Source organism: Carassius auratus, unplaced genomic scaffold, assembly GCF_003368295.1.
Source record: "Carassius auratus strain Wakin unplaced genomic scaffold, ASM336829v1 scaf_tig00008982, whole genome shotgun sequence".
In the NCBI taxonomy this organism is placed as follows: domain Eukaryota; kingdom Metazoa; phylum Chordata; class Actinopteri; order Cypriniformes; family Cyprinidae; genus Carassius; species Carassius auratus.
Window position 1 is genome coordinate 1 of NW_020523988.1, and position 23,102 is coordinate 23,102.

The window sequence follows — 23,102 nt, forward strand, 5'->3', positions numbered from 1 at the left end:
CAGCAGCAGGATGGTTAACAGAAAGTGACCGAGTGTGATTGACGCCAAAGATCCTTCCAAAGCCATCCTCAGTCTTGCCACCAAACAAGAAGTCTACAAACACAGAAAAGAAACAATATAATGTTTTAAACCTGTGGCTGATTTTCAGTTATCTTAAAATGTATCATTGCATAACATAAAATTGCATATATTTGATAGCTACCTGCATTGTTGATAAGAATGTCCAACCTGGATTCTTTCTTGAGAAAGTTTTCAGCAAAAGACCTCACAGATTTCAGACTGGCCAGATCCAAGTGCATATACAACACCTCTTTGTTTCCGGATTCCTGTGTGGCAGTCACATCGGTTCACTGATTTCACAACATTCCTACATTCATTCTGCTGACTTATCTAGCAGAATCATGGATTTGTTTAATACTGATATGACTGGAGTTTTATTTAATATTATTTATATAGTAATATTTTTCTTTCTTTTTTTTTAGGGGCAAAGGTTTTTAATGGAGAAATATTAAGGTAAATATACATTCGTTTTCTACAAAAAACCTTTAAGGCTACAAAAACATAAAGGCCTACAATGAGCTTAGGCTGGTTTTGGTTGATGTTGTTTTTTCTTTTCAGCAGTTTTCAACATTTTAATGTGCCTGCATGTGGGGGATTTCAATCAAGTGTTGAGAAATCATCATGATGGGCTCTATTTAATATCAAGCAAAAGACAGCAGACTTTAGACACATCTATGAAAGTAACACAAGTATGCTGTTCGGTCCTTTGAGGAAACCTGATGTAGGCTATACAGGTGCTGGTCATATAATTAGAATATCATCAAAAAGTTGATTTATTTCACTAATTCCATTCAAAAAGTGAAACTTGTATATTATATTCATTTATTACACACAGAATGATATATTTCAAATGTATTTTTCTTTTAATTTTGATGATTATTAATGACAACTAAGGAAAATCCCAAATCTCAGAAAATTGGAATATTACTTAAGACCAATACAAAGAAAGGATTTTTAGAAATCTTGGCCACCTGAAAAGTATGAACATGAAAAGTATGAGCTGGTACAGCACTCAACACTTAGTTGGGGCTCCTTTTGCCTGAATTACTGCAGCAATGCGGCGTGGCATGGACTCGGTCAGTCTGTGTCACTGCTCATGTGTTATGAGAGCCCAGGTTGCTCTGCTAGTGGCCTACAGCTCTTCTGCATTCTTGGGTCTGGCATATTGCATCTTACTCTTCACAATACCCCATAGATTTTCTATGGGGTTAAGGTCAGGCGAGTTTGCTGGACAATTAAGAACAGGGATACCATGGTCCTTAAACCAGGTACTGGAAGCTTTGGCACTATGTGCACTGTGCAGGTGCCAAGTCCTGTTAAAAAAATAAATCTGCATCTCCATAAAGTTGGTCAGCAGCAGGAAGCATGACGTGCTCTAAAACTTCCTGGAATACGGCTGTGTTGACTTTGGACCTCAGAAAACAAAATGGACCAACATCAGCAGATGACATGGCACCCCAAACCATCACTGACTGTGGAAACTTTACACTGGACCTCAAGCAACGTGGATTGTGTGCCTCTCCTCTCTTCCTCCAGGCTCTGGGAACCAGATTTTCAAAGGAAATGCAAAATTTACTTTAAATCAGAGAACATAACTTTGGACCACTCGGCAGCAGTCCAGTCCTTTTTGAAGAGAGATGCTTCTGACGATGTCTGTTGTTCAAGAGTGGCTTGACACAAGGAATGCGACAGCTGAAACACATGTCTTGCATAAGTCTGTGTGTAGTGGTTCTTGAAGCACTGACTCCAGCTGCAGTCCACTCTTTGTGAATCTCCCCCACATTTTGAATGAGTTTTGTTTCACCATCCTCTCCAGGGTGTGGTTATCCCTATTGCTTGTACACCTTTTTCTACCACATCTTTTCCTTCCCTTCACCTCTCTATTAATGTGCTTGGAATACAGAGCTCTGTGAACAGCCAGCCTCTTTTGAAATGACCTTTTGTGTCCTGCCCTCCTTTTGCAAGGTGTCAATGGTCGTCTTTTGGACAACTGTCAAGTCAGCAGTCTTCCCCATGATTCTGCAGCCTACAGAACTAAACTGAGAGACCTTAAAAGCCTTTGCAGGTGTTTTGAGTTAATTAGATGATTGGAGTGTGGCACCAGGTGTCTTCAATATTGAACCTTTTCACAATATTCTAATTTTCTGAGATAGTACTGGATTTGGATTTTTCCTTAATTGTCAGTTATAATCATCAAAATTAAAAGAAATAAACATTTGAAATATATCAGTCTATGTGTAATGAATTAATATAATATACAAGTTTCACTTTCTGAATGGAATTAGTGAGATAAATAAACTTTTAGATGATATTCTAATTATGACCAGTACCTGTATTGTCCGAAGCCCGTGATCTTTTTTGAAGATTCACTCATTTTATTACATCAAACGATATAGTTTTTAATTATTTAACTTTTTTAGTCTTCTGATACAATTATAAAATGTTGTTTTCGACCTTAAAACTGTATTAAACAGAATTCTAACCGTAACGCATTGTTTGCTTTTTCAGCTTCTCAGGCGTTTTTAAAACGCCTGGTCACGTTAAAATAATTGTTTAAAATAGGCTATAAGTCAAATGAGACTCATTTCCATTTTTCTTTGGGTTTTTAAAACCTGCATTTATAGCTGATAATAGGTGGAACTGTCAATCGGTAACAAACCTTTATAAATCAGACAAAGCTAGTGACAATAACGTGATAAGAAGGTGTTTACTAAAAGCTATTGACGCTTTAAATGTTTAAAAGATAATATTTTTATTTTAGTGCTGCATGTTTGTATAATATAAGATACCAATCAAGTTAAACTATGAAACTTTTTTAAAACCAGTCATGTGAGATTTGGATGCAGCTCAGTGGCTCCACGAGCCTCCTAGCGGAACTTCATTTTTTTATTTTATTAGAAACGGCGATTATCCTGAACAGTAAAGAAACAATGCTAGCTCTCACCCTCTGGATGTCTGTGACAGCAGCCTGAGCTCGCCTTTCATCCCTGCAGGCGAGAATCACACGAGCTCCTCTTTTTGCCAGATCCAGCGCGGTGGCTTTACCGATTCCCGTGTTTGCTCCTGCAGTTAAACCAACTCAAATGTCAATCGCATCTACTCAATGGCATAACACGATTGCCTGTGTGGACGAGATGTCCGTTTCGCGTTTGGAGTGCTTACGAGAAGCGTAAAATGCGCAAAAACGTTTTAACATTATCAATAATGATCAAATTGGGACATGCCATGCGTGGCTGAAGAGAGTATCAAATACGCTGAATTGAAACTGAGCACATACCAGTCACGATCACTGTCCTCCCGTACAGCTTTGCTGTGCTCTTACATTTTGGCTGTTGCAACACCGTCACCCACATCAGCAGGTAAAACCCGACGAGTCCTCCGCAAATGAGCAGAACGATAAACATGCTCAAACGATCAGAGCAAAAAACTGCTATGTTTATTTATGAAAGAGCAATTTCCTCCAGACTGGGAACAGGAAGACTTGCTGGAGCCAAACACGCCCTCGATGCCCTCCTCAGATTACAAAACCAAAAACAACCCTCAAAGCTATTATATTGAAGACTACAACACTGTTGCGCTGATTTAAAGCAATTTGTTACAGTAAGCTGCTGACAGGCCAGGCCTCTGTCGATGAAATTTTGAAACCATGTCCATGTTTCTATAGGGTGGTCGAAATTGTAAGATATTCTGATTTAAGCAGGGACCACTAGGAGGTTTTTCAAATATATCGGTGTCCGTTTTGTCTGAAATATTGAGACCAGTGAGTGAACCAGTAAGCATGATACATGAACACAGGCTGGTGGACTTCTAAAGCATGTTATTTAAAATCTGGTTTGTATTTACATAGTTTGAGACAAGAACCTGGTGAAAACTAATTGCAAAACCACAAGAAACAGGCACATAAAAGAACTGAACAGCAACAAAATAGTGCAGGACAGAAATACAAACTCTAGCACTTTTGCGCATTGAATCGTGTGGCTTTCTGGCTATTCACATGGATACATACATCTATGTACATGAGTCTCTTTGCACATGTCGTGCTAAAGAACCACCAGGTCTGACTGCTCCAGAGGACATACATAAATAAAAACATCAATTTTTATGAAAAAAAGAAAACACATGTTTTTTATAAAAACTATTGTAACTGGCACAAAATAGAACATGTTTTGATTTTTTTTTTTTTTTTTACATGTCAAAATTGCTCACTGGTTCTGAGCATACAGGATGATCAAAGTTTCCCTTTAAAAATGCAAGTCTTGCCTTGAGACAAGAAAATGTGCAACCTGTCAAAAGAGTCTGAAATAACTAGATAAAAGGTCACCTCATGCAAGTGTATAAACATTTAGGAAACCGTTTAAACTGTACAAGTTGATGCTTGAGGGGTTAAGTTACAAGGTTGTTTTGAAGTGAAGGAGGCATGGCCTTGTTTAGCTGCTCCCCCTGTTGGCCAGCTGTGGGAGTGAGGCTGCAGGTGTTGAACTCCTCTTTAAGTGACTTGTTGGCGAACTCCGTGATACTGAATATAAACTGCAAGCAGCCCAGTTTGATGTGGCTTCCATGATGGAGGAGTGCAGTGCCTTCCCATCCAGCACCACTGCCTCCAATATAACTGGAGCTGCTGTTTTTACAGTTACAGGGAGTGATGGGAGCATCTTGGGACTCGCAGCTCATAACTCCATCCTCTGTTGTTGCAGTGATGCCCACTGAAGACTCCTCCTGCTCCTTTTTCCTGCAGCGTCCTACAAATGCACTTTAGTTAATACTGATGCTTACTGTGCGATGCTTTTAAAGTTGTCATGAAATGGAAATCACCCTATCCATTTTCTAAATGCATGTTATTGAATTTATTGTAAATGATTAATTTGTGCATTTTTAATTTTTTTCCCCATGATCTTTAAATCACTGGAACTGAAAAAGGAATAACTCACGAATGATATTTTGCACTTTGGTGAGCAGGTTGTTGGACGGACTCTGGCTCATCTTCTCAGAGAAGTCACAGGAATATAATACGTTGTCAACAGTCGTCCCGTGTTCGCTGTAGTTCAGCAGTTCATACTGCTTTGTATTCTGGAGGAGGAGAGAACAAATGCATGTAAATGTAAATCACTCAAAAGAGATGACACCACCTTTGTTCGTAAAGCATGTTATATGTTTAAAAATGCATACCTCATCATAAAATATACAGGCATGTTTCCCTGAAACATAGTTACAATGCCCGTAGTTTTTAAGGCACACATCCATATCAGCACCTGCAATGAGAACACATAGTTGTACTGAACTTTCTAGGATGAGGCATTTCCTGCAGCCACCTGATAATAATCACCTGTTCCGATGTACAGACTCCTGTAGCACATGTTTACAGCCGTCCCCTTTCCTGAGGCCGAACAGAATGAAGCTCTCGCCTGCACTTCCTTGTTTTGGGCTGAAATGGAAACATCAAGAGTTCATTCGCTGACAGGTACACAAACTTCAGAAAGAGCATAATGAACAATGAATTTCATACCTTCACTGGGTTTCCTGTGAGTGGGTGACACAGATAAAGGAGAACTGCTCTGAACAGGAGAGGCTTTCGACTTGAAGAGCTGCTGAATCCGCTGCCAAGCTAAGAGCTTGATAAATTTCTCATCTAATGAGCCAAGCTCAACTTCTGCAAAATAAACCAGGTTTCAAAAAGTTAACAAAATGCTAGCATCTTTTGAAGTCTTTTATTTAAAATGGTTTACGTAATAGTAATCCTAATCCTAAAAGTAGTAATTATTATTTTATTATCAAATTGATATATAACAGTTTATATCCAAATCATGGATGCTTACAAAAAAAGCACTGGAGATTTTAAATAAATAAATACTGCATTATTTCCCCCCCAAATAATGCAGATAAATTCTATTAATGTATGCAAGTTCGGTATGAAATTCTGTGAAAAAAGCAGACTGCTTTGTGGCAGCTTTATGTATAGCTATTAACTGTAATTAGGACAGTGAATTTCTTTCACTTAACTGTAGAGAGTGCCAAATTTGCAAAAATACACAAACATAAATTGAGTTGCTTTAATGCACAATTTAGAACTGGGAAGGATTTTGAAATCTTAAAGTTATAATATCTTTTCAACTGAACTTGAATAGCAAAACAGAAAGATTACAAGATTCCACCGAAACACACTCAAACCCACCTCCGCTGCCCTGCATGAGGTCTTTTATTCGTCCGGACAGCTCCAGCATGTTAGGTTCTGTGTAAGAGAAGACTTCACCACTGCCTGCAATCACAGGATGCGAGGCAGCATTCCCATCTGAAAGAGAAAGTAACCAATCAATATTTTTAAAGTGTGGCTGGATAATAATCAAACTACAGAAGTAGGCATTTACCACTGGATCTCTGATCTTTTGACTCGGTATCTGTGATGATTTTCTGTGGTTTAACAGCATGTGCTCCTGAACACGCAGTAGAGGCCAAAAGTTTTGCTGCTGCTGCTGCATCCAAAACTAATGCAGTTTTCCCATGGTCACATGATGGGGTGCTGGGCTTAGATTTGACACAAGCAGGTGGAGGTACCTCGATGCTATTACAGGACTTTAAGCTGGCATTCTCAGTCTTGATTACCGTTTCAGTGTTGGTATGGTTGGGTAGATTGGGCATGTGTAAACGGGGTATATCATGGTCAGTGGTGTTTTCTTGAGTTCTATCAGGACCCTGCATTCCATTGGACTGAACCAATCGGTCTACAGGGCCATTTGTGGTCTTACAGTTCTGACACAGTCCATCAGTACATGAGCTACAGGAACCTTTTGGAGCAATGTTCTGGTTGCCTGTTGAGGTGGCACTCTGGCAAGAGTCTCTGAGTTTTAGATCAGTCTTTTCTGTGTGCTCCGAATCCCAAGGAGATGTTTGTCTGTTCCATAAATGCCTCATAATGCTGCACTGCAGCGAGATGACATCTTTGAGCCACTACACCAAAGCATAAACAGAATAAAAACACTGGTTCAGAAACAAAACTGAATCCAAAAGCAGAGCAATCTGCAGGCTGCGTGTACACACCTGACACTGTTCGTCTTCACTGGCTAAGTGCTGTGGGGTAAAAGATTCTGAGAGGCTGGAGCAGATCAGCTCTCCTTCACGGACTACTGCCGGGGCCATCAGAGCAGGTGGGTTCTGGTACTGTGACTTTATGGCATCTGGAACCTGCGATTAACCAAACAATATCTCCAATAAGTGTCAACATTTCAAGTGTCTTATCACTCATATCATACAGTGAGTTTAAAAGAAGACAGATAACCTTCAGAGTCTTTCTGCTGTTGGCATGAGCCGACCGCAGAGTAGGGGGGTGCTGCTGATGTATCTGCTGCAGGAGGTCAAGTTTGACAGCATGTTGAGAAATGCGATCCTGAAACTGGTCAAATAACTGGCAACGGTTGCTGAGGGTCAAGGTTCTCTGGTTCAGCTGAGAGGAAATGATGAAAATTAATGAGTGGCATGTTTGTAAGGGTGTTTTTCAATTTGGCATATGAAAATTTCACAATTAAAAAGATATACAAGTTTTGATTTTCGTTTTACAAAAGCTTCCTTACTACCAGGTTCTGGATGTGGTTGGGACACATCCACCTGCCTGTAGGAAAGGCAGTGAGAGGCGGGTCCAAACAGTCCATGTGAAACAAGAGAGGGCAATAGTCGCACTGGATCAGTGGAGCCAATCGGCAGGTCCTGAGAGAAAAAAAACAGCAACTATGAATGTATAATATCTTAAAAGGGAGCTTATTAAAAAAATAACAAATAATTTGTATATAAAAGCTTGTACCTGCTGCATGTGTAGCACACTTTCACTGGCAGTGGAACCAGTCCACAATGGTCCAACTCATGTTGTGGGCGTTTAACATTCTTGCCTGATAACTCATCTTTTCGTCTCCTTTTGCTGGTGCCTTAGAGGATGAAAACAGATGTTTCATTTCTTAGGATAACATATGATCTGTTCACACAATTTTACAGTGAGATCATAACGTCCTGTACCTGGAAATGCGGTTGTGCAAGTGAGGTCAGTTGGAAGCTGGAACTGCGTAGGGTTCCTTTGCATGGCAGCGGCAATTAGGAGGTCAAATGGTCTCTTGAGGGTGGTTTTGATATTTGAGATTTCAGGCTCAGAACCCTGGGCCTCGTCCTCCACGTCCAGGAGGTCTTCCTCCATGTCATTCTGCTCAGATGGTGTGGGCGTGTCTGTGGAAGAAGTGTTAGAGTTGGGGGTTGCAGGTCGGCTGCTTGGTCGTCTCTCCAGGAGCCGTACCTGAGCGACGGCGGCCCGAAGCCCTGTGCTACCCAACCCCATGGAAGGATCCGGACATAACATCCCACATTCCTGCTCAGGAGTTGGAGAAGGCATTTGCCTCCCCAGCTGCGGCTCCAACAGACCATTAATTTGCTCCTTCTTCTGTTCCCTTTTCTATAAAGAAAAAATAAAATAAAAATCACAAACCTATATTTGAAACTTTGTTTTTTATTGCAAACCGCTGACAATCAACAAAAATGTTGAAGAACTAAAGTATAAGGAATTTTCAAACATAGTAAATATATGATTATCAGACGTGATCAGCTAAGGACAAAAAAAAAAAAGAAAAAAAAATTGATGTTTTACACCAATTATGACTATACAATAGCAACAACAGTATAACAATAATATTTTATTAAATTATAAAAATATAAATGTTATTATTACTACAATGATTTGAATGTAAAATAAAAGATGTCTTTAATAATTTCACAGAACAAAAGTACAAAACTAATATTTGTGTCCATAACTGACAGGACACCAACCTTCTTGCGAACGGTACAGCGATGACACATCCAGTCGCCAGGGGGCAGCATTTCTCTACTCAATGGCGGGTTACTGAGGAAATGTAAACAAAGTCAGAGGTAAAACTACAGGCTTCATTTAGTACAGGGCAAACATACACAGTTATAGTATGCACAGCCATTCAATACTACAGTGAATGATAACGGGACAGCAGACCAGCTTTATAATTCAGCCTTTAGTAAAAATACAAACAAACATGATACTATAACTTTGGCAGCTTCTCAAACCAGACCCACATGTTATGCAAGACATGTTTTAAAAGAGGCAATTTTGAATAACCTATCTATACCCAGCCAGCATAGAGAAGGTAAATCAATACCTCACTCTGAAAGAAAGGAGCTTCTGTTTTCAATTGCATTGCACATGCGCAAACAGATCTACGTCCAAACATTTCTGTTCTACTGATGGTTTCAAATAAATCTGTAAGGAAGCTTAAAAGCACCAGACTCTATAAATGCAAAATGACCTTGACATGCTAATGTAGTTTCTTGTTGCGGCACAACTGATCAAACCCAGAAACTCTGGAACTAAGAGACTACACGGATGAAGTGTGGCAGATTTCCAGTGGCCTGTGGGCCACGTAGCACCAGCTGCATGTGTTTCTCCTCACACTAATGGAATCATTTCACATCCCAAACAGACACAATAAACAATGAGAAAATAAGGAGGGAATTGAAATTCAATCATCCTCCACTGCAGCTGACCAACTACAGCATGAAATGAGTTTAAAGTCATAATAAAACAGAAATGGCATCAGATAACACCACTGTGACATACGTCCAAGTGCAACAGGGTACCATTAAAAAGAAATGTATGGCAGGGACTTGATTCCATGCATCAGTTGTTGATTGAATTTTGAGATGTGGACATTGCACTCAAAAATAGAAGCAGATGAGCGTTAAAGCATGCAAGAATTAAGTTTAGGAGGACTAATTGATTGGAAAAGCCCTGCATAAGAAAAATGTGAAACATGCATGGATGAATTGTTCACAATAAAATTTATAACATGCATTTAGAAAACTGATATTGTGAATTTTCATTTAATTCTGACATTAATAAGTGAAGCCAATCACAGATCTTCAGCAGACAAATTGACTCAAATGATCAAGGAAAATCCATCTCAAACTCTCCATAATGGAGATTGTGTGGTTGTGGCCTTCAGAACTCCATTGTTAATGATCATTTACCAGCTCCCTGCTAGAGCTTTTCCACGCTCATGCAAGAAACATCAGACAGCATATAAATAAACCCCAACATGCATGATGTTCCATCAAGAGATGCAATTATAAACATCAGCCAAATCTGATGGACATCTAGTTGATACACATGCGCACCGACTAAACCGACATGACAGCATTGGGCTCAATTTTGTTCCAGCTCCAGCATCACACACACCAGCACTGTAGATGGAAGGCAGCGGGGCAGTGATCACAACACAGCAGGTCCCCTCCTTCCCGGCAGCTGTCACAGGTTTCATGATTGCTGGCCCTGCCGGCTCTCCTGGTGCTCCTGTCTGGTTTCCTGGCCTTCTTCTCTCCATCTTCAGACTTGGGTGGCGCCAGCAGTGTCTGGATTTGCTGCAGGAGGGATGCGAGAGAGATTCAGAAACTCATTAGTGAAACATCTGCACGCTTCTTACATCACATCAGCCGCTCCAGCCATTGTTGGGCTGAGACCGTGAACTCGCGCGCGCCCCCGTTTGAAAGGAGCCTATGGAATGGATGACATTAGCGAGCAAGAGCGGGTTAGCGGCTAACGTTACTTTAAGAATGTTATCCGGTCAGTGAAGAGCGGTATAAAGGAGTCTATGAGTGTGTTTGACTTACCTCCATCAGCCCGCCGGAGGTATCCAGATCGTACACGATCGTCGGGTTCTCCATTTTCCCCCACATCAACACCAGCCCCAACTAGTTCCGTTTCCCTCAGCCACTACACCCCGACTCGTGTCAGATGAATAGCGTCTGACCTCCAAAACATCCGTAGAATTCCCGCCCGTGTCTGATGTGGTTCCGCGCGGGCTCTCCGTTAATCGAGCAGGCGCGCGGAGGCCTCTATTCCCGGTGCTGTGCGAGATTCCGGCCCGGTAAGAGAAGGAATAATAAACACAGAGAAATAACCACTAAATCCATGTTGCAAAGACCTCAAACATCAAGCACCCCGAAGAACAACTCCCCCGAGGAACTGGCAGCGGCGAAAACCAGACGTTTTTCTCCCAGTGAAAGGACGACTTAACGGCGGAGCGTCTCTGTTGTGATGAAGGAACGCTCGCGTGAACTGACGCACAAACCTGTGTGCGCATGCGTCGCCCCGTCAGTAGCTATAGGAATCCAATTCATTTAGAGAATCGGTTCGCTTCAGTTAACCGGTTCAGTAGAATCAATTCAGTGATTTGCCATAGTTGATGTTTATGTTCTATTGAATATTTATACAGCTGTATAAAAATAACATTTTTAAATAATATTTATACCATACACATTTTAATTACAGCTTTTAATGACTTTACATCGATTAAAGTTTCAATTAACATTCCACACCTCACAATTTTACATCCAAAGTTTTCTCCACGGAATAAAGAAAGTCATATATTTGAAATGAACACGAGGGTGAGTAAATGATGACATATATTTAACTTTTAAGTAAAGTATCTATTGTTAACGATCTAGTGATTTACAAACGCTTTGCGAATCGGTTCGAATGAATCTTTATAAAGAGTCGGTTCAAAACAATAATTCTTTCGCGGTCGGGCATCACTACCCGTCAACAGTGGAGCCATCTTGCGCTTTTCCTCTGTTTATAAAAACCTCTCTGTCGATGCAGTCATTGTGGGAACCGACAGTTTGTGTGTGAGGAACTTGTTTAATACAATATCCCATGACGTTTCGACAGCAGATGCCATTATCCGTTTTGTTTACGTATTCGAGCCTCTTTTTATTGTGAGGGAAAATTCAAGCTTCTGATTGGTCCGTTTCGTCGCCGGCGTGACATGAACCAATGCGAGAAACGGAAGAACTGAATCAAATTCCTTTTGATGGTTTTGGAATGGGGTAGTGTTAAAATCAACCAGTAAGCACTGAAATGATTATTATTTAATTTATTAAACTAGATATTAAATATTTATAATACATTATAATAGAATAGATTCTATTGAAAAGCAAAATATGTTTGTTTTATTATAATAAATATAGCACATTTGAGAGATAAAAAAATGTGATGCTGTTCAATAAATAGCTGCAGTCTTGTTCAAAGAAAAACTTCCACAGCTACACACTATATTGCATAATAAACACACAACACAACACCATAATGTAGTTTTTGACCATTTATTTACAAAGTTATCTGCAAATAAGCACCTATGCAGCCAGTGAGTTCAACTCGAGACTTTCAGCCACTCTCCCAACTCTCATAGGTTTTGCTGCATGTGGGTGAAAACAGCTTCCACCTCTGTTGTTTTCCAGTGTGAAATAAAGAATCCAGTGCATTCTGATATAGTCTAGCCTCAAGGTGTGAGCCTTTGGGGCTTTAAAAAAAGGTACAACACAAACCTCAGGCTCTGACATGCTACAGAAATAACACTCTATTGTCCACCGTCATTTATGTGCTGGCAGAGGTCTTAGAGAAAATACATTTACAGGAACCCAGCAGGAAAAAGAGCATAGGTGCCAAAAGAAAGACAGATGAATTTTACATACACACCTCGCATTGCCTTGCATCCTGAAAAGATAAACAAATCAGATTTCAGGACAGTGCAGTACAGTAGTTTGCTTTGTCCTATCATTCAATACAGCTGGTTATCCAAGTTGTAGGCTACTTGAAACAAAAAAATTCAAAAGTTCAAATGTTTTGGGTCAGTAAGATTTTTTTTAAATATTTTTGAAAGAAGTTACTTATGCACACCATGAGACTGCATTTATTTGATCAAAAATACAGAAAAACTGTCAAATGTAATTGCAGTTAAACTGCTTACTTTTTAAATATATTAGTAATATAAATATAATTTATTTCTGTGATGTTTTCAGCAGCGTTACACGATCCTTCAGAAAGCATTCTTCTAATATGCAATAATCTGTTTTTTTGGTTACTTTTTTGTGGAATCTGTATGCATTTATCACCTTTCAAATAAAAAATAAATCCACATTTTAAGTTTATGAATGTATAATGTGCAAGAAAGTTCAAGAGCTTCTTTAGCATTTCTTGTCATCTGAATAAAAAAAAGGAAACTTATGAAAGCATGAAACAAATGATCAATCGAACAAACAACTTGAAACACAGTAATGACTGAAAGTGAGTGTCATGAAAAAATCCAGTCAAATAAAGCTATTATAAATAAACATACATTTTTGTGATCATTCAAATGGAATTTAGACAGAACCTTTCACATTCAGTAGATAACGGTGAATGACATACACAAATTGAAACACACACACACACACACACACGTTTGTTTTTGGGAACAGTGGGGACATCCCATAGGCGTAATGGTTTTTATACTGTAGAAACTGTATATTCTATCGCCATTCACCAACCATACCCCTAAACCTAACCCTCACAGGAAACTTTGTGCATTTTTAACTTTCTCAAAAAAACTCATTCTGTATGATTTAAAAGCGTTTTGAAAAATGGGGACCCTCTCCTTGTAATACCTGTGTCATACCCATGTCATTATACAGAGTTGTGTCCTGATATGTCACAAAAACATGCCCACACCCACACACACAGACACACATCTTCTGAGTTCTAGATATTTCTGACCCACAGCCTCGAGCCTAAATGGATTTTACATCTAAAATAAATGTTTTAATAAGGGACACAGAATCTTTCCTCCAGACATATTCTTTCTAGCACGTTAATGTGTGTTACAAATAGACAGCAGCATTTTCAACCTTTGCTTATTTTTAAATATTGTTAAAAAAACTTAAGAGTTGGCTAATGCAACATTTAGGCTCATTCAGTTATAAAGTTTTTTGAAATATCCAGTTCAGAGTCATAGATGATATGTCAAAATGACAGAATGGCAAGCATTGATCAGGACAAGATGATGGTGTTGTGAGAGCCCACGTCTCTGAGGTTCACGGCATCCATACTTACTCCTGTCTCATAAACAGGGTTGTCAAATGCAGATTCTTCTGTCATGTTGTCATACGGTGGCAATGATGATCCAGGGAGCTGAAAAGACTTACTTTGAGCTCTGCAGAGACAAACAAGACAACATTATCAGTGAAAAACTAACCCTAAAACAATAAGCACAGTGTATTTTTCCATGCCCTTGAAACTTACATTGAGATGCAGAGGAAGATGACCAAGAGGAGCATCAGCACCGCCACTACAGGAATCAGAACTGCGATAGCGATGTTGACGTCCTCTGCATCAAACTCTGAATCAACAGCTGTAATGTGGACATTTTACGGAACATAAAAAAAATAATAATACAATAATGAATGAGGATGTTTAATTGTTTAGTGATCGAAACATTTAGATAATACAAAACATTGTGTCACCGTTCAATCTGTGTTCCTCATTGTTTCTTGTGGAAGCTGAAAAACACCAATGACAACGAATGAAATACCCCTGAATCATTGAACAGTGTTTTAAATCTCATGTAAGATGTATGCCACTTACACTAAAGGAGATTATGTCTATAATTATTGTCTATCCTTGTTTTTTTGAACATTTTATTTAAACAATTATTTAAATATTTAACGTTAGGAGTGCAGTTTGTACCTCTGCACATAGGGGGCGCTCCGCTCCATTGAGAGGGATGTCCAGGGAGGCAGTGGATATTGGGTTCACCCTGAAGCACATAACCTGCTCGGCAGGTGAAGCTCAGAGTCTCTCCTGCCTGGAAGAACGGTTTCTCTGAACTTTGGATGGCCGAGGAAGGCGCACCAGGGTTACTGCAGGGTTCATATCTTTCAGCTAAAGAAAAACGCAGAGATTTCAGTCTGTTGGAATGCACTAAGTACTGGGACGCAGTAATTCTGAAGTCCACTAGATGGCAGTACAGTGTAAGATTTAGGTTTGCATTTCTTGGAATGCTGAAAAATTAATATCAACAATACAATTCCCACTTACGGACACATTTGGGCAGTCTTTCACTCCACTTTGGGTCTGCAGTATCTCTGCTGTAGCAAGTGAGCACTCCTGGGCCAAAAAGTGAGTATCCTTTGTTGCAAATGTACTCCACGGACGATCCCACAGTGAAACGAGAGCTGGACACCAGTCTCTGACTGTTTTCCACTAGTCCTGGATCCTCACATGACATAACTAGGCAAAAAATAAAATAAAAAAATAACACTTGAAACATTTACCAATACTTCAAAATAAAGTATGGTGGGGTTAAAACCTATCTTTAATCATTATCTTTAATATAACTGTATATATTGTTTAATAATAATAATAATAATAATAATAATAATAATAATAATAATGTTTTATAATCTATCAAGTATTTATTATAAATATGAAAATACAATTGTATCATTAATTAAAAAATATAAATGTATTATATTTATATTATATTATGTCAATTACTTAATAAGGCATTTGGTTTTGGCTTATACACTGTGGTGCACATCTTCCTGTTGAGAAAATTTTATTGAGAATTCAAATATAATATAAATTTAATATAATAGGATTCCTCTTCAAGAACAAAATCAGTTTGATTATTGTCAAATATTCTCAAATCAATTAATTGGCATTGCTAAACCCAGGCAGGTGCCTGCCAGTTAATGCTTCTGAAAACTTACTTTCAGATTTCACTGCATCTTTCATGATAGGGAGGATATTGTTTGTAGTAGCCTCAATTCACCAGTAGGTGGCATTAAGTTTAAAGCTATGTAGTCATTATCACCATGTTAATTAAGTTTTCTTAATGTGTCTCAAGCATTAATGATCTGGTGTGACCTTTAAGTGTGATGTTAGTTCTTACTTTTCTCACAGATCGGGACGTCTCCGCTCCAAGTCAGATCCCACTGGCACATCAGGATCTCTGAGCCCTGCAGACGGAAGCCTGGGTAACACTGGTAGGTAATAACGGTGCCATGGGTCAGGTCGGGATGAGATGTGCTCTTCCAGCCATTAGGGATTTCTGGCAGCTCTGCACATGTGTCGTTACGTGGCACTTCTAGTATTTGGATGGTGGAAGGAAAAAAGATGCATGGGGTCTTTTCTGTTTTTACCATTAAGTTTTGAATGTAAATGAGGCTGCTGTGAGAAAACAGTTGCCCATTTCAGACTTTGGCAGTGATAAGCACTGACAAGCAGGCTGGCACCCCTTCTGCTTGTTACGACACTGGGGGCTCAATAGACATGTCAATAACTGATCCTTAATGTACTAATGTTCACCGTAAAAGGCCTACCGTATACATAGAAAATAAAACAAAGAAGAATGTAAAGATGATCAGCAGATTCTCATAATGCCACTTACCAAAAAAATGCACTACAAAGCCATTGTTGTATCCGTACATGTTGGAGGCTGGATCAGATTGAAACTGGATGGTCACATCAGCTGTGGAGGTGTAGAGTCTAAATCGAGCAAGGAAACCGCTGTACTGGCCCAGGATGTTGGCTGTGAGGTCATCACCATCATAAAAGGTCAGCAGGTCATTCTTCCCCAGACGAAGACTGATAATACAACACAAATGAATGCACACCATTAATGTAGCTCAGGTTGTAGCTCTCACCATATTGTCATATTGCATTGACATATTATTATGATAATAATATATCATAATGATTATCTTTTGAACGTACAGTTGCAGAATGAAACTCCATGTGAATATGTTTTTATTTAAATAGTTTTTTAAAAAGTGATTTAAATATTAAATATTAATGTTTAAATTATTAATATATTTGGCATTCCACTAAAAAAAAGAAAATCATACAAGCCTAAAGCAAAAGAAGGATAAATTATAACAGAAAATTCATTTTTAGGTGAACTGTTTCATTAATTTAGAGGAATGGTGGCATTCTAACATAAGAAGCGGTCACACCAGCAGCCACATTTATTCCCAGATGGTTTGCTGATGTCATTCCACAATTCATCTTGATTTCCAAACCAAAATGAGTAATGCAAGGGAAAAACTAATTACACAGCCTAGGCAGAATTTTACACAACAGTATCCACGCTGAGAATCAATCTTGTTTTCCATTCTGTCATTCTAAATGGCAGTATAGGACAGTGTTTAGATTCCCTCATCTATCGGGAGGCTGCATTTACCTCTTCAACGGGGAAGTGACATTTTGCAAAGAAATTTGATTTATTTATTGTAATGTTGGAAAGCAGAGAGGCAGAGCCCTCGGGGCGTCACACGGCTGTCAGCCCTTTGGGTTCTGATGTTTGGAAAGGTCACAGATGAGCTGTGTTAATATTCACAGCCTGACAAAAGACGGGTGTACAATGAGAGTTTACGGAGTTAAATGCACATGTACATCCTGATGATCAGCTGAGACAAACGGAGATATTTCTTTTCTTCTTCTACCAAACAGAATTATTGTTAGAGCCTTGTCTTTCAGGTCTGTGTGTGTGTGTGTGTGTGTGTGTGTGTGTGCTTGTTTGGGGTATGTTTGGAAGACAGTATTGTGCAGAAGCTAGTAAAGCTGAACTAATGATGCATGCTGGGACACAGAGGCTCTGGGTGCAGAGATAATGTCACACTCAGCCTCAGAAAGAGTCGATGACTGTGGTGGACCAGTGGCTTCTAAAAAGGGCAGAATGTCAGAGCAATAAAAAATACTTAATTTTTTCTTCTTAATAATAAGTAAAATAGAGTAGGTTGGTTTTAAAATGCCACAGTCTCTCTTTACAAAAACTTTTTGTCTGGTCAAACAATCTCTTTAGATTATGCCAAACCTATCCATCACACATAAACTTTCTTAATCCCAATATATCCTAAAACCCAAAGATACCATCACAAAACTGCTAATACTGCACCAAAATTCACCAGTAAGTCCACAAACTAATTTATACCACCACAAAACCCAACAAAAATCTTCTATAACACCCAAAATCTATTTGTACCACCCTAATCCCTATTCATATACCACAAACCTCACCAATAACACTATAAAACCCACTTGTATCACTCTAAACCAACATATACTACCCAAAACCAATTAATACCACAATAATTCCCACTCATTCCATCACAAGCCCACCAATGGCTCCATAAAACCCATTCATATAATTCCAAACCTACATATAACACCCAAAATCCTCACTCATACCTGTACATCACAAAATCCACCAGTAACACTACAGATAGCACCCAAATCAATCCAAACCTACCTATACCACCCCAAATCAATTCACACCACCACAAAACCTACAAATAACTCCATAAATACCATCTATACCACCCAAACCAATTCATACCACCCTTCTATTACCAACCCACACAACTCCAACCTCGCCCCAAAATGCCCCAAATTTATTTGTTTAAAAAGAAATAAAAAATTATTTACCTTTATGTTTCCCTCAGATCTTTGCTACTTTGAAAGATGCTACAATCAAACATCAATATAATAGAGTGCACATCCCATAGTGGGTCACAAAGATATTGAAGAAGCTCCATTGTTTTGAAGTAACATGTGCAGGTGTGACCCCATCCAGGTGTTCAGCCTGGCACATGTACGATTGCTCATTAGCGCTATGTGTTAATAAGTCCGTGGGTTCCACTCCATATCTGTGCTAAATCAATTAATCAGTCATTATACACACTGTTCCTCTGTAATTGGAAGGCAGTGAACTGTACTGAATGCTAGAGAAATTAAAGCATTCTCATTAGAGGAAAAAAGCTAAACACACACACTTAGCTACACAAAGACAGTCCTAAAATATAACTATCTATCCTTTCTGTCCACACACATACATATAGGTTCAGATACTCACACCTGAACATCCAGCATAAATCTCTTGTCCTCCTCCACATGTAGACCCCAGATACAATCCTGGCCTTTGTCATATGCTTCAGGCCAGTTTGGAGAAAGCACCACACCTGCTGAATCCGTTATTTCTCCACTGCACACCGCTGTAAAATAAACAAATGGTGCATTCATGTCCTCCTGCGAAGTTAGTATAAATGATACAATGTCAGGTGCTTTTAAATCAGTTTGGAAGACTGTGAATCCGGTGTGTTTTTGCATTTTGCGTATTGTGTAGACACTATAAATTTGGATCTTGATATATTGTAATTATATTGTAAAATGTTGATTTTGTGCATGCAACTTATATTTATTACAAATTAAAAATAAAAACATATTTTTTAACAAATTTGCCATTGATGCAGATGTTGCATCTGACTTGTTTTCTCACTGACACACCCCCAACTCAGATTTTTCAAATGAAATTACGACTTTGTGGTGACGATCATGGGTGTTCAATTTGTAAAATGAATATTTTCAATTAATATTGGACAAATTAAAATTCTGTCCTCATTCACATGCCCTCATGTTATTTCCAACCTATATTACTTATTTTCCTCTTCGCAACAAAAAAGAAGATATTTTAACAATACAATACAAACAATATTTTAGCCCACTAACTTTCATCATAGGGACAAAAATATAAACTAAAAATTAAAATGCAGAGACATTCTTCAAAATGTTAAAAAGAAGAAAAAGTCTTAAAAGTTTGGAACGACTTGAAGAGAGTGAAATTGTTTTTCATATTTGGGTGAAAAAAGAGTCAAATAGGTTTTCATATTGACTTCAAACGGCATGTAAAAAATAAATAAATAAATAAATAAATATATATATATATATATATATATATATATATTTGAAAATACATGAGGTAAGGTTTTAGACTATAATTCAATCAGCATGCTGAAAGAGACATCACACACACAAAATCACCTCGACAGGCTGGTTCTGTCTCATTCCATTGTGGATTTTCCTCATTTATGCACTCTAAAATAACAGCGCCCTGCTCCAGTGTATAACCCGGCTCACAGGTGAACTCCACAACAGAACCAACTCCAAACGCAGGATCACTTGTGGAAAAATTTCCATTCTTCACAAATGGCTCATAACAGCTGCCCTGAGCAAATGCTGTAAAACATGCAGAATAATAAAAAAACAAAAAACAAAAACTCACAGTTAAAGGGATAGTTTTCCAAAAAAATTAAGTTCTGCCATAATTTATTCACCCTCATGCTGCTCCAAACTTGTATGAGTTTTTTTTTCTATTGCTGAACACAAAAGAAGATATTTTGATGTTGGTAACCAGACTGTTGCTGGTAGCCTTTGACAGCATTGGGAAAAAAAATAAGTCAATGGTGATCAGATACTGTTAAGTTATGTAAACTCTACTTTTTTTGTTCAGCAGAAGAAATAAACTCAGGTTTGGAACAACCTGAGTGTGTAAAAAAAAACCATTTTTGGGTAACCTATACCTTTAACATTTATAAAATATTTAAAAGAAAATACAACAATATAACATTGTTCATATTATTTATCCCATAAACAGTTAACATTTAGATGTATACACTTGGCTTTAATCCAAAGTGACAAAATAAAATCAAGCTACTCATTATATAAGTTCTTGCATTCTTTAGCAATCTAGTATTTCTAGTGTTATTTCAGTAGATGTTTGTCATACTCCTTGGTGATGGTGAACCTGTTACTCTATAAATATACCCTGTAATCTTTTGTCTCTAGGTAACGTCTATTGCATCTGGCCCTCTCTGCTTTTCTTCAGTTGATGTAACGGATTTGTTCAGGCCTTAAAGAGAACTAATTAGAGGCAGAAGTGAACAAGGTTTTTTGCTAAATTACTGGAAGACATGGATTCATGTTCAGGAAATACAGAAGGGTCCTTGTACCTTCATATCGAATGGCAGCTCCAGTGCATGTGCCCGTCTCATCACTGGTGAATTCCACAAACAGATGCCTGCCGGTGCTGGTGACCCCCTCAGTGGGCAGATACTCGACTTCATATGAGTCATACAGGGGCGGAGAGTCAATGTTACACCCATCCTTTATGAGGAGCCTGAATACAAACAAATGAAAGTCAGCATCACTAAACAGTAAATGTTTCAACAGATCATTTCATTTTTTATTTTTTATTAAAAAAGAAAACAAGGTATAAAGCTGTCACTGGGGCAGTACCTTTACAATAGGTACTAATATGTACCATTTAGTTACTAATATTTACTTTTAAGGTATTAGGGTAATATGTATCTTTTTGGGGTATATAATATAGAGTTCAAAAGAGTACCTTTTGTAAAGAGACCACCGCAATGACAGCTTTTGTAAATCTTTTTGGAGAGTGTACGAATAATTTTTTTAAAATAGGCCTGATAATATTACAACTATTTTCCTTTGAATGTATATACTTACTTTGTACATAATGTTCAAAAGTTGGGATTTGAATTAAGTCTTTTAATGCTCACCAAGGCTGCTTTTTTAAAATATAAAATACAGTAAAAACAGTAATATAAAATATTTTTTATAATTTAAAATAAGAGATTTCTATTTAATATATTTTAAAATGTAACTTATTCCTTTGATGACAAAGATGAATTATCAGCAGCCATTAATCTTGTCGTCAGTGTCACATGATACTTCAGAAATCATTCTAATATGCTGATTTGGTGCTCAAAAAACATTTCTTACTATTATAAATGTTTTGACCAGTTGTGCTGCTTAATATTTTTGTGGAAACCATGACACATTTTTTTTTGCTCAAATATAAAGTTCAACAGGTGACAAAGGTTTTACTGTCACTTTTTATCAATTTAATGCATCTGGTTTCATCTGTTAACCCACTAAAAAAGGTTTCACTTTAATGGAATTTGGGAAATTTTTGGAGGTTATTAAGTAAAAAACAGAAAGCACATGCCTGTCATCATCCTCAGACAGGGCCACTTTCTCAAAGTGAACATGGAGCCGATGGCCCTCAGGGGCCTCCAGTACCCAGTGACATGTCAGATTGCTGCTGTAATTTCCTGGAAATCCCGGCGAGATGATACGACCCTGAGTGGCATTTCTCATCATCCCCCCACAAACAACTGGGCATGAAAGACAAAAAGTTTCATTTTCAATATGCATGGCATAGATTTCCAACAGACTGCCAAAAACTAATGAGACTAATGAAAAGGAATAACATTTAAATGAAACCAAAGTCATAATTTTTGACGTGTATAGCAATTTTGAAGCAACACATACAGGCATAGTATTAGCTTGTCCTTCTCATACCTTGACACCTGGGCTCTCTGCCACTCCAATATGGTGTGGTGGCATTTCGGCATGTGAGAGAGGAGGGGCCCTGGAGCTGATAGCCAATCAGACAGGAGAAATAGGCCACGCCCTCCACCTGAAGACCAGTGACTGATACTTCACCATTTTCAGGGGCCAGCAGGGATGCACAACTCAGAGCAAAGGCTGAAGAGAGAAAGAAAGAGAAACAGAATATATGGTATATATTTGAAAATGAGTATTATTTTTTAAATTATGTTGGGTGATGCTTGTGGCAAAGAAATTAGACATTTATCTGCGGCCTCCACCCCTGCAGAAGGATTTGGATCTGTCTATGATGATGGATGGGTCTGATAACCTGAACACTCAACACATTTACAGTATGAAGTAAAGTGACTATAAGAGCTATATATGTCTTGTCTTTAAAAAAAAAAAAAAGTATGTTTATGCTTAAAACAAGAAAAAATATATAATCTTGTTTGCCAGTTTAATTAAGTTTATTTTTCTTATTATTTTTCTTGTTTTTCATTTTTCTGAAAACAAGACTTAATATCCCATGTCATTTCCCTTCTTCAAGTATGTGCATCTTGATTTAACAAGACAAATAAAGATTTTTGTTGTTGAAGTGTTGAAGGTGGCAGAATTTGTTTGTTAGAAACAGACAGACACTGAAAACATAGCTGCCTCAATGTAAGCAGAAGATCTGTAACCTTTAACTTCTTATCCAGCAATTATATTTAATGGCATTTTTATCTGAAGCACCTTACAATGCATTTAAGGCACATTTTATCACTATTTGTGGTCCCTGGAAACTGAACCTTTGATCTTAGTGCTGCTACGAGTGCAGTTGAACCATAGGAAAACAGAAAAGAGAAAACAGACCGAAAGCAGATGCTTAAATCTGACCCAGACTTCCTTTATCTGTCACTAAACCAATCAGGTGCAGGTTAAATGCAGAAGCAACATTTAATGTCCAGTTGGTCTCACCAGCTGTGAATAACTGACCCTGCTG

General features: G+C 38.3%; 3 protein-coding genes across 4 annotated transcripts in view; all 3 read right to left on the reverse strand.

Moving 5' to 3' along the window:
* Positions 1-29: 29 nt before the first annotated feature.
* On the reverse strand, positions 30-3,729 carry LOC113072357 (dehydrogenase/reductase SDR family member 13-like; the record flags this gene model as incomplete). Its single annotated transcript, XM_026245378.1, has 4 exons — positions 3,338-3,729; positions 3,005-3,123; positions 203-326; positions 30-93 (listed from the first exon to the last, which is right to left on the reverse strand). Coding segments are annotated over exons 1-4 (434 nt in total), but the record flags the coding sequence as incomplete, so codon positions are not given.
* A 133-nt stretch (positions 3,730-3,862) lies between these two features.
* Positions 3,863-11,170, reverse strand: LOC113072359 (PHD finger protein 12-like). Of its 2 annotated transcripts, none has more exons than XM_026245380.1 (15): positions 10,723-11,170; positions 10,292-10,473; positions 8,857-8,929; positions 8,059-8,485; positions 7,850-7,970; positions 7,626-7,755; positions 7,331-7,495; positions 7,093-7,236; positions 6,423-7,002; positions 6,230-6,346; positions 5,564-5,707; positions 5,384-5,482; positions 5,227-5,309; positions 4,989-5,127; positions 3,863-4,799 (listed from the first exon to the last, which is right to left on the reverse strand). In XM_026245380.1, the coding sequence occupies exons 1-15, from the start codon at positions 10,786-10,788 to the stop codon at positions 4,444-4,446; spliced, it is 2,826 nt and encodes a 941-aa protein (XP_026101165.1). In that variant the 5' UTR covers positions 10,789-11,170; the 3' UTR covers positions 3,863-4,443. The 2 variants fall into 2 exon arrangements, with proteins under 2 accessions (XP_026101165.1, XP_026101164.1); XM_026245379.1 differs by having other exon boundaries at positions 7,623-7,755.
* A 2,748-nt stretch (positions 11,171-13,918) lies between these two features.
* LOC113072360 (seizure protein 6-like) overlaps positions 13,919-23,102 on the reverse strand; it is a 30,281-nt gene continuing 21,097 nt past the window's right edge. The window contains exons 5-16 of the mRNA XM_026245381.1: positions 22,091-22,276; positions 21,735-21,903; positions 20,716-20,882; positions 19,748-19,942; positions 18,783-18,921; positions 16,320-16,516; positions 15,822-16,016; positions 14,966-15,157; positions 14,615-14,809; positions 14,392-14,427; positions 14,171-14,279; positions 13,919-14,081 (exon numbers count right to left, since the gene is read on the reverse strand). Of these exons, the coding sequence (XP_026101166.1) occupies positions 13,919-14,081; positions 14,171-14,279; positions 14,392-14,427; positions 14,615-14,809; positions 14,966-15,157; positions 15,822-16,016; positions 16,320-16,516; positions 18,783-18,921; positions 19,748-19,942; positions 20,716-20,882; positions 21,735-21,903; positions 22,091-22,276 (1,943 nt within the window). The remainder of the gene's footprint in view (positions 14,082-14,170; positions 14,280-14,391; positions 14,428-14,614; positions 14,810-14,965; positions 15,158-15,821; positions 16,017-16,319; positions 16,517-18,782; positions 18,922-19,747; positions 19,943-20,715; positions 20,883-21,734; positions 21,904-22,090; positions 22,277-23,102) is intronic.

Coding starts and splice junctions, on each gene's coding strand:
- LOC113072359 (XM_026245379.1), bottom strand. CDS start 10,788: ATGTGGGGGAAAATGGAGAACCCGACGATCGTGTACGATCTGGATACC. Junction 8,486..8,856: donor GCTGTACCGTTCGCAAGAAG/GTTGGTGTCCTG, acceptor TTTTCTTTATAG/AAAAGGGAACAGAAGAAGGA. Junction 5,310..5,383: donor GAGTCTGTACATCGGAACAG/GTGATTATTATC, acceptor TTCTCATTGCAG/GTGCTGATATGGATGTGTGC.